Source organism: Chrysochloris asiatica, unplaced genomic scaffold (assembly GCF_000296735.1).
Source record: "Chrysochloris asiatica unplaced genomic scaffold, ChrAsi1.0 scaffold00074, whole genome shotgun sequence".
NCBI lineage: Eukaryota > Metazoa > Chordata > Mammalia > Afrosoricida > Chrysochloridae > Chrysochloris > Chrysochloris asiatica.
This window is the reverse complement of record NW_006408592.1, coordinates 13,561,726-13,572,923: the sequence shown is the minus strand read 5'-3', so window position 1 is coordinate 13,572,923 and position 11,198 is coordinate 13,561,726. Positions and strand designations below refer to the sequence as shown.

General features: G+C 41.0%; 1 protein-coding gene across 1 annotated transcript in view; it reads right to left on the bottom strand.

Annotated features, from left to right (window-relative positions):
• Positions 1-11,198, bottom strand: part of INTS4 (integrator complex subunit 4) — a 169,032-nt gene that overhangs the window by 69,203 nt on the left and 88,631 nt on the right. Inside the window, exon 11 of the mRNA XM_006864991.1 lies at positions 7,584-7,789. Within this exon, the coding sequence (XP_006865053.1) occupies positions 7,584-7,789 (206 nt within the window). The remainder of the gene's footprint in view (positions 1-7,583; positions 7,790-11,198) is intronic.

The following is an 11,198-nucleotide window of genomic DNA, read 5'->3' as shown; positions in this document are numbered from 1 at the left end:
TGAATATTAGTTTCCCTTGCCTACTATTGTAAAACAGACACTTGAGTGGTATAGAAAGGAATGTTGGGAAACATGATTAGAGAAAACTTGTGAGCCCGCCTTCAGCCTATAACTGATTGGAATACCTAAAAGGGGTTCTACAACTTGCCCAGTGACATAGGCCTCATGTAAAGAGGGAGCATATGATCAAGAACCAATGGTACTGAAGAAGGAAGTCCAAGCTGCACTGAAGGCACTGGAAAAAAGGCTTCAGGAATTGATGGAATGCAAATTGAAATCTCTTAAAAAACTGATGGCAGCACTGGAGGTGCTCACTCCTCTATGCCAAGAATTTGGAAGATGGCTATCTGGTCAACTGATTGGAAGAGATCTTATTTGTGTCCATTCCAAAGAAAGGTGACCCAAAAGAATGCAGAAGTCATTGGACACTATCATTAATATCACATGCAAGTAAAATTTTGTTGAAGATAACTAAAACTGGCTGCAACAATATATTGACAAAGAGCTACCAGAAATTCAGGCCACATTCACAAGAGGGTATGGAATGAGATATCATTCCTGGTTACCAATGGATCTTGACTGACAGCAGAAAATACCAGAAAGACATTTACGTGTGCTTTATTGACTATACAAAGGCTTTTGACTGTGTAGATCATGATCAACTATGAATAACATTGTGAAGAATGAGTATTCCATAACATTTCACTGTGCTCATAAAGAATCTATACATAGTTCAAGAGATAGTTGTTAGAACAGAACATGGGGTACTTAATGTTTTAAAATAAGGGAATAAAATCCAGGGTTTTATTGTTTTACCATACTTATTTAATCTGTATGTTGAGCAAATAATATGAGAAACTGGATTATATGAAGAAGAATGTGGCATCAAGATTGGAGGAAGACTCATTAACAACCTGCAATATGCAGATGATATAACCTTTCTTACTGAAAACAAAGATATACTTACTGTTGAAGATCAAACACTATAGTCTTCAGGGAAGAGGAAAGGAAAAACAAGGTGAATAGAAGACTAGTTAGGTAGGTTTACATGGGCTAAATACGACAGAGCTGAATAATGATGTAAGCACAACCATGGAACAACACAGCTCATGGATACAAAGATTGAGGCATGGTGTGAATGGGTAAAAGTGGGGAAATGAAGTTAAGATGCTTGGCTATCTTTTGAATCTTGGTTTCCCTTGCCTCCTACTGTAAATTAGACACCTAAAGGAAAGAGTGAGAGGAATAGCCAGAAATATCACCAGAGAAAGCTTGTAAGTTTATCTTCAGCCTATAACTGATTGGAATACCCAGAATGGGGCTAGAACTTGCCCAGTGAAGGAGGCTCCCTGCAGAACCTTTGTACTGCACAAGAGGATAGGTGGAATCCTGATCCCCATCTAGAATCTTCTGAGGTGGGACATATCCACTTGAAAAGATAAGCAGACCAGTCTGGAACAGCTAGAAGAACAGAAGTTACTTCTTGAAAGAAAGACCAGCAGGAAAATTCAAAAACAATAACAGCAGTCCAAAGGACTACTACAAGAACAAGCAAGTTGTTCCCCAGGGAGCCATCAAGGCAAATGGTCAGGTCCCCTCAAGGCAAACCCCCTTCCAAGACTGAAATTCAATTGGAATACACTAGCAGGCACGTGGCCCTGCTGCTGATCACGTCAGTCACCTATAAGGGGAAGTGGGAGAAAAACAGCAATGAAGTTGTGAACTAAGTCTGACCACATTCAATAGATTCCTGTTAACCTGGATTGAGACCGGGTTAACCAGCAGTATAACGAGACCTGCCTGGGGACTCCTGGGCCCAGGAGCAGGGACTAGAAAGGAGTGTGAAGCATCCAGCTGATATGAAGTGAGGGGAGATGCACAAGAATACCCACACTTGCAGATAGTACCCATTTGACTTGGCATCAATGGCTGGATGATCAGAACACAACTAGAGGAAGAAAGAAGAGGGCCCTCCCCCACCCCACCCCACCCCCAAAAAAGAAAGAATAACCCACTACTAAGTGGATGAACTGGATCTATGCTTGTGGATACAGTATGACAAAGGAGTGGACAAATCTCTACACTGAGGATCATTCCCATCCCATTGGTACACAGGGTCAACAGGGAGGGGGAACTTAGACATTGGCTATCCAAAATGGGGGGACTACAAAGGCAAGAAGTGACTGGCTTACAAGCTTTCGATAGGAAACCTAGCTCCACAGGATACAGGGAAAGGTAGAATCTCCACTGAAATGTTTCCAATCTGTCTGGATGGGGTTGATAAAAGGTGAGGGGGAAAGGACTCCTGTAGTTCAATAGAGAATGATTACTATCAGGTCTGACAGTGAGTGTTGGAAAGGTAAATGTAAATGTTTGGTAACAAAAGGAGGGGAGTGGCTGATTTTGCAGTCCAGGAGCAGAGATCCCTGGAACCATCAAGGGAGAAAATCGAAGAAGTGAGAGACCCTGCCCGGAGAGCCAGTGACACTAGGGATGGAGGCAGAGGCCATGATGTGGACAGAAAGAGAGGCTAGGGACTCTGGACTCAGGGAGTGAGAGGGGCTGTCGGCTGGTGGCTGCGAGGGCAGGGTGTGGGATGGTACGTACCCTTTGGTTGTTTGATGATACATGCAGGAGACTGTGTTCATTGCAATGAAACAAAATATGATAGGATGAATGTAAAGATAATGTTCACCCATATAAACTAACACATAATTCACAATAAAAACTTAAAAAAAAAAGGTTGATAGTCTTCAGAATAGATTGTACCTCAATGTAAAGAACAAAAAAGACCAGCAAATAGCATGATAATAAATGAAGAAAAGATTGAATTTGTCAGGCACTTGATTTTACTTGGTTCTGCATCAAGACTCATGGAAATAGCAGTCAAGAAATTAAACGACAGACTGCATTAGGCAAATCTGCTGCACACAAGCTCTTCAAAGTATTCAAGAGCAAGAGTTATCAGTTTGAGGACTAAGGTGCATCTGACCAATTCCATGGTAATTCCAATCGCCTCATATTCATGCGTTTCAACATTTAATATTGTAGTGCTATCTGACAGTGTTCCACTGCTGTTCATAAGGTTTTCAGTGGCTAGACATTCAAAAGTAGTCCGCCTCCCTGGTTCCTATCTGTCCTAGTCTGTGAGCTCAACTGAAGCCTTTTGACCCTGGGTGTACCACGTTGGTATTTAAAATACTGCTGGTATAGCTTCCAGCATCACAGCAACACGCAAGCCACCACAATACAACAAACTCACATTTTCAATAGTATTTTCAATAGTTTCATATGCTCATGTGAAAGTAGGACAATGAATAAGAAGCCTGTAGAAGATCAATTCATTTGAATTATGGTATTCAAAATGAACATTAATAGTATCGTGGACTACCAGAAGAACTGTAGTTGGAAGAAGTACAGCCAGTGTAGTCCTTCAAAGCCACGTTGGTGAGCCTTCATCTCTGGTACTCTGGACATGTTATCCAGAAAGAGCAGATTCTAAGGAAGGACATCATACTTGGAAAAGTGGAAAGTGGAGGGTTGGCTAAAAAGACAAGGACCTCCAACGAGATGGACTGACACAGTGGCAGCATCAATAGTCTAAACATAACAATAAGTGTTAGTACAACAAAAGAATGGGCAGTGATTGACTCTGTTGAGCATACAGCTGCTATGAGTCAGAACCAACTCAATGGCATGTAACAGCAACAATTATGTCTATGAGGAGTATTAGTACTGGAGTACTACTGGTGTAGTAGGAGTCCTGGTGTGGCTCTGTGGGCTAATGCGTCAGACTGCGGTCATTTGAACTGCAAGGTCGGTGGTTCAAGCTCACCAGCTGCTCCTTGGAAACCCTCTACAGGGTCTCTATGGGTCGGAATCGACTCGACAGCACTTAACAACACTGGTGTACTGATGTAGGATAAGCACTGAACAGCCAGGTCAGTTTGAACTGCAAGGTCGGTGGTTCAAACTCACCAGTTGTTCCTCAGAAACCCTCAACATAATCTCTATGAATCAGAACCGACTTGATGGCACTTAGCAGTAATAATAATTAGTATAGGACGTGCCTTAATTCAACCTCTTTTGAGAAATAAAAATGCAGATTAAGCAGTAAGCACAGAGGGAAATATACATTACAGGACTGTCAAAGAATGGTGGTGTTTGTGCCATTGAGTTAGTTCCAATTCCTGGGGACCTTGTACAGAGTTTCTGAAGATGTAAATCTTGATGGGAACAGAAAGTCAAATCTTTCTCCAGCAGAGCATTTGTGGGATTTAAACTGCTGACCTTGTGGCTAGCAGTTCAACTTGTAACCCACTATGCCACCAGAGCTCAGAAAAGACAGAGAGGGAGCTTTCCCCTAAAATGGGAACCACCTACTTGTGGTATTTTTGTTATAGCAGCAGTTAGATAGCTAAGGAGATGTTGTCTTTAAGTGCTGTTGAGTCAGTTATGAGTTATAGTGACCTCATATAGGGCTATCGAGTAGTAGCTGGTAAGCATGAATTGTCAACCACGTGGTTAGCAGTCCAGTGTTTATCCTATAGCATCATACCAGGACTCCTTAAATAATCTGGGTGACGAACAATTATTGTGACAAATAGACCCCTAAGGTAGATCCCACAATTTTCACCCTGTTATTCACAAATCTCTACAATCTCCTTTCTTTAAGTGATAACTGTGACCCATTTCTAACCTACAAAATGTAACAACAGGGATGGGACATCATCACTCCCTTCATTAGACTGTGTAATAGGGTATCATTCCCATGAGTACACTATATCACATGATTCAATCTAAGCTGACTGGACCAAGAGACTTTTGTCCTGCTGGCCTTGAAGAACCAGAGTCACACTGTGAACTGCCTATACAGAAGGACACATGTCAGGAAACCACAGAAAACTTTTAGTAGCTGAGGGCAGTTTCCAGATGAGAGCCACTAAGAAGCTGGTCCCCTTAGTCAGACAACTATAAAGACATTCATTCTGTCAACAACCTAAATGTTCTTGGAAGCAAATTCTTCCCTAGACAAGATTCTAGATAGCAATGTAGTCTGTGAGACCCTGAACAAAGGCCATAGTTAAGCTGAATCCAGACTCCTAACTCATATAAACTGAGATAATAAGAATGTGGCTTTTGAACGCCAATAAATTTGATCATTGTTTTCTTTAATAACTGCATGTTTGTTTTTGTTGATGAATACATACACAACAGGACATACACCAATTCAAGAGTTTCTATGTGTACAATTCAGTGATAATGATTACATTCTTCAAGTTGTACAACAATTCTCACCCTCTTTTCCCAAGTCGTTTATTCTCCCATTAACATAAACTCTTGACTCCCTAAATGTCCTATCTAATATTTCTAGTTGCTGTTGTCAATTTGATCCCACAAGAGCACAATGCTCAAGACAGAAACTCTGTTAGTTGAGCTACACATTTTGGATTTTGAGAAGATTTCAGGGGATATTTTTGGCTTAAGGTTTAAAGATGATCAAAGGGCAACTGTTTCAGGGGCATGTGGTAATGTGTAATGCAGCAATAAAATACAAACACATTGATAAATAAGACCAGGTGCTAGCAAGGTATACCTGTGACTCTATGAACAATTTTAGACACGAAAGCTTACCTGAGGATACAGCTGAGTTACTCAACAAACATTTACTGAGCAAATACTGGTGACACGCTGTAAGCCATTGAGAAAAAAAGGCCACGAACCAGTCCCATTTGGGAAGCCTAAATTCTTGTGAAATAAGAGAACTAGATCATCTGAACACAGCCTGATAAATGCTAGATGGTTATGCACAGGGGACTAAGGGAATAGAGAGGCGTGGCATTTAGCCTACCTGCAGCTGAGGGCAATGGTCAAGGAAGGCTACCTGGATATAATGCCTAATGTGGACCTAGGAAATTGTGGCAATCACACATGCAGAGAAGAAAAATGCTATTGAAAGCAAAACAGTGAAGAAAAGAATGATGTGTAGAGAAGTAAGGGCATCATAAAACTCAGGGTGAGGAATGGTGGGAAAGTTAAAAGGGAAAGAAGAGAATGGGTTATAGAGATTACCCATAGAGAACAACGCAGAGAATGAAATTTATTGTCATAAAAAAATATATAAAACAATGATAAATAAAGTGTAATTAAGGAAAAATCTTAATGGAAGTGTGAGGTAACTGTGTGGTGGTGGTGGTGGTATGCTGTGGAGTCGGTTCCAACTCATAGTGACCCTGCACAGGGTTTCCGAGGCTATAAATCTTTATGGGAGTAGAAAGCCTCACCTTTCTCCCATGGAACCGCTGGTAGTTTCGAACTAGCTGACCTTGTGGTTAGCAGCCTGACTCATAACCAATATGCTACCAGAGCTACTTGAGGTAATTGGGAGAATGTTAAAAAACAAAACACCAAGCTCATTACCATCAGGTAGATTCTGATTAATAACAACCCTCCCTACGTAAGGTCTCTGAAACTCAATGTTTATGGGAGGAGACAGCCTTATCTTTCTCCTGTGGAGCGACTGATGGGTTTGAATGGCTGACCTAGTGGTTAGCAGTCCAACACATTATCCACAGCACCACGAGGGCTCCAAGAAAATGACAGGAGCCTTCAAAATTAAAGCGTTCAATCTTTTTTGTGAAGCATATAGCAGAGTTCTGCAATATGTTTCTGCAATAATGACTAAGCATCAAATTGTTTAACCCTTTCACAATATCTGATAACAAAATAGCCAATATCATCTTTTAAAAACTTCAGTACTAGTAAATAAAATCCAGACACATTCGAAAAATAATCCAAGAACCGTGGGAGGCAGCTTGTATTTGGATCGTGGCAGCTACTTATTAACTCTTGTGACCGCAGGAAAATTGTTTTTTTCTCTGTAAAACCACAGATTGAATGAAATGACCCCTAAAATCCCTTCCTGCTGTTATAATCTATGATGATTTTGAGTAGGAATTAAATCAAATAAAGACTAATAAGAGCTCTTCATTATTTGGGTGCTGCCTTACTTAGAATGGTGCTATGCGTTCATAGGGTCACTATGAGTTGGAAGTCATTTGATGCCAGTGAGTTTGATTTTTTATTTTGGGGTTCATCTATGGCCACTTTTCCTGACCCTCATAATCTCTTTAATTCTATGCCACCATTACAATGAAATTTCTTTTTACTCTCCTGGCTATATCGTATGATTTCTATGACAATAATGAGACAAATGTTTCACTGAGTCCTACTGCTTCTTCAAACACCCACTACATATCCACTACATTCTTCCTTCTTCCTTGACTATCTCCTAATCACCCCTCAGCCAATTCAGTTTAGATACTCTTTGTATTCCCAGGGTACCCTGTTCCTTGCTGATCACAGCAATGTCATGCTTTATTCAGAAGTTCTGTTTAACAGTGTCCTTCATCTTTAGGGTGAGAGGCAGTAAGACGACAGAGCTGTGACTGTCTTATGTAACACTATGTCTCCAGTGGCTAGCACAATACCTGCTTGGGATAAAAAAAAGGGGGGTGGGTGGGTGCAGGAGGCACTTAGTAGGCATTTAAAGAAGAAATTAGTAACAGACTGGGAGTACTCACCTCTAACACAGCCAGGACAGTGTCGAGTTGATCCTCTCGGAGAGTGATATTGTTAGAGATTTTTCTCATGGTATGTATGGACTGTAGACGCACTTCTTCTATTTCATCATTAAACATGTCAACCAAGAAATCAAGGCACTTCTCAGCAAACGAGGGTGAAGACTGGGCCAGCATGCAGAGAGCTTCCACAGCAGCAATGCGAACCTCTAGAGATAGGGGACAAATTAAACTACATCAAGTTAAGAGCCATGGGAAAAGTCCCAAGCTGCATTCCTTCTCATTCAGGCTGTCTTGCCTTCTCACTCCAGAAACTCTCCCTGGGAGATCTCCTCCCTGCCCACAGATTCACTTTCCATCTTCACGTTACTTAACAACATGGACTTTGGTGTAACAAGGGCTGAGGATTAAATTCTGATTCCACACATATGTGACTAAGTCACGTGTCTGTCTCCATTAAGTAAATTTCCTAGAAACTAAGATTCTTATTTATATCAGCACTCCAAATAGAGTACATTATTATTATTTTTAAGAGTAAATCAAGCTAGATAAGATTCTCATTTTAGAAATAAGATTTGGCAAAGTGAATGAACTTGTCTCAAAGTGAGTGAGGGTTGAGATAAGACGGGACCCAGGTCTGCTGATGCCTAGCTAGCACTATGAAGTGGCTGAGTATGTGCTTTAAGTGTGGAGAAAACGAAAGCCTTGTCCATTGCTGGTGAGATTGTGAAACCGTATGGTCATTGTGGAAAACAATTTGGTGGTTCCTCCAGAAGTTAAACACAGAATTACCACGAGGGTGGCGGTAGTGGTGTGCTGTAGAATCTGTTCCCACACATAGCAACCCTGCATAGGGTTTCCAAGGTTATGAATCTTTACAGGAACAGAAAGCGTCATTTTAAAGACTTGGGTTCTAAACCTTGTCTGACACAAATTAGTTATGAAATGTGGACATGAATTATTTTCCCAGGTCTCACACCGAAAATGAGGAGTGTGGAGTCAATCATCTCAATGCACTGACATTCTGTGGTCTATTGGGAGATGTTGTTGTTGTTGTTAAATGCCATCGAGTCAGTCTCGACTCATAGCGACCCTGTGTAGGATTTCGGAGGAGTGGTTGGTGAGTTTGAATTCAAACCGATCCTGCGGTCCAGCCACACCAGGAGATAACATTGTTGTTGTTGTTAAGTGCCATTGAGTCGGTTCCGACCCATAGCGACCCTGTACAGGGTTTCCAAGGGTGTAAATCTTTACGGGAGTAGAAAGCCTCATCTTTCTCCCGTGGAGCAGCTGGTAGTTTCTAACCGCTGACCTTATGGTTTGCAGCCCAATTCATAACCACTACGCTAAAATAATAGAAATCTTAATAACATAACAGAAGTCATAAAGACTTTGCAAAACTTCCATTACTGGCCAAATGGACTAACAAGGGCCAGACTTACTATCTCATCAGAAACAACTAAAAACCAAAAGGAACTTATGCAACAACAGTACTGAAGACAAGAAAACAAACAATGAAGACAGTAATCCCTGAGATGGGCAGTAAGTGACATGTGCTCTATGACTAAGCTATTTTACTGTCTGGGGAAAGCTTCATGCTATAGGTCAGGTCTCCCTGATTGAGAAGATGGAGCTAAGAATCTAGGAAGATCAAGGTGGCTAGAGTTCAGTGAGTAAAGTAACCACAAGAAACCGGCAGAGGACCAGCCTGGAGCAGCTACAGGAACAGAAGATACTTCTTGAAAGAAAGACCAGCAGGAAAATTCCAAAACAAAAATGGCAGTCTGATTGGCTACTATAAGAACAAGCAAGTTGTTCGCTGGGGAGCCATCAAGGCAAGCAAACAAGTTCCTTCAAGACACACCCCTTTCCAAGACTGAAACTCAAAGGTAACACACAAGCACGTATGTAAGCTTCCTGGTGACCATGTTGGTCTACTGGTGAGTGGAAGAGGAAGAAAGGCAGCAATGAAGATATGGACTGAGTTCAACTACGTTCCACAGATTCCCGTCAACCTGGAGATGATTAAAGGGGAAGGGTTGGATGGTCCAAAGTTTTAGGAGACCTGGGTACTCCTGAGCCCATGGACAAGGACATAGTTATGGAGGGCTAGAGATGACAGCAAAGCATCCAGCTGATATGAAGTGAGAGGAGATGCACAAGAATGCCCAAACCTACAGATAGTACCCATTTGACCTAGCTTAGATGATGACTTGATGATCAGAACTCAACTAGAAGAAGATAAAAAAACAATTTCTGATAAAGGAAACAAGTGTAAATTGCTACAATTTGATGAACTTGACCTACACTTATGGATGTAGTATCTCAAAATACCAACTGAAAGGAAAGGAGTCTTCACATCAAGGATCAATCCTACCCCCTCTGTATACAAGGTTGATAGGGATGTGAAATTTTAGACACTGGATATCTAAAATGGGAGAGCTATAAAGGCATAAAGTGACTGACTAACAAATTTTCAAGAGGGAGTTTAGTTTAAGAGTGTGTGGGGGAAGGCAGAATCTCCACTGAATAGTTTTCATCTTGTCTAGATGGGACTGGTAAAGGGAGATGGGGATAAGATTCTTATGATTCAAGTGAGTAATGGTTATTATGACTAATTATGATTGCCACAACTGTAAAGGTAAAAGTTTTGCAACAAAAATGGGGGAGTAGTTAATATTACAGTCCAGGAACACAGGACCCTATGACCATCAAGGGAGAAGAGCACGAGTAGAAAGTGGGACCCTAACTAAAGAAGCAGCGACACCAGATACAGAAGCACAGATGAGGACATAGAAAGAGAAAGCAGCTAAGGACTCTAGACTCATGGAAAGAGAAAGGTTGTGTGCTGGCAGCCAGGAGACAGGCTTGCAGAATGTGTATTTTGGTTGTTTAAATAATTACATATTCCTGAGTGTTTTTGTGTACATCTCCCCCCAAAAAACCAGAGGGAATAGAAGTAAATACTGTTGAATGATGATGCAGGGAGGGGATTGTAATCACTGCAATGAAACAATGAGTGTAAAACCAATGTTCTCCCATGTAAACTATCACTCAATTCACAATAAAAACTAAAAAAAATAAAAAGAAAGCTGCAGAGTTAAAAAGGGAGGGAAAGGGAGAGAAAGAGAGGAAGATACCTCTACAAGTCTGTGGCTGAGTTTTGATACATGAAGAAACTACCCAAGGCCTGGGAAAAAGCCAACCAAATGGACTAGAGGAAACAATCTCCAACACCCACGGGGCCTAGAATAGTTTTATCAGAAAAGTTTTGCCTCAATAGTGGAGAAAAATAAGCCCTATACTAAACGCTGCTTTAGTCTTGCCTAACAATGCTTATAGTCAAGACACAAAAAGCTGCAACACATTACAAAGCTCAAAATTATTTACAGGAACATAAAAATTTTCAGCACCCCCCCACTAAAAAAGACAAAATAACAACAACAAAAAAAAAAACCAAAAACAAATTCACAATATCTGACAGTCTATCAAAAATTACCAGGCACGCAAAGAGGCTGCAATATAATCCTCAGTGAGGAGGTGGAAAAACCAATAAAAATCAATCCAGAATTATACAAACAATAGGCCCCGTACACAATTACATGTAACAGTTGATAT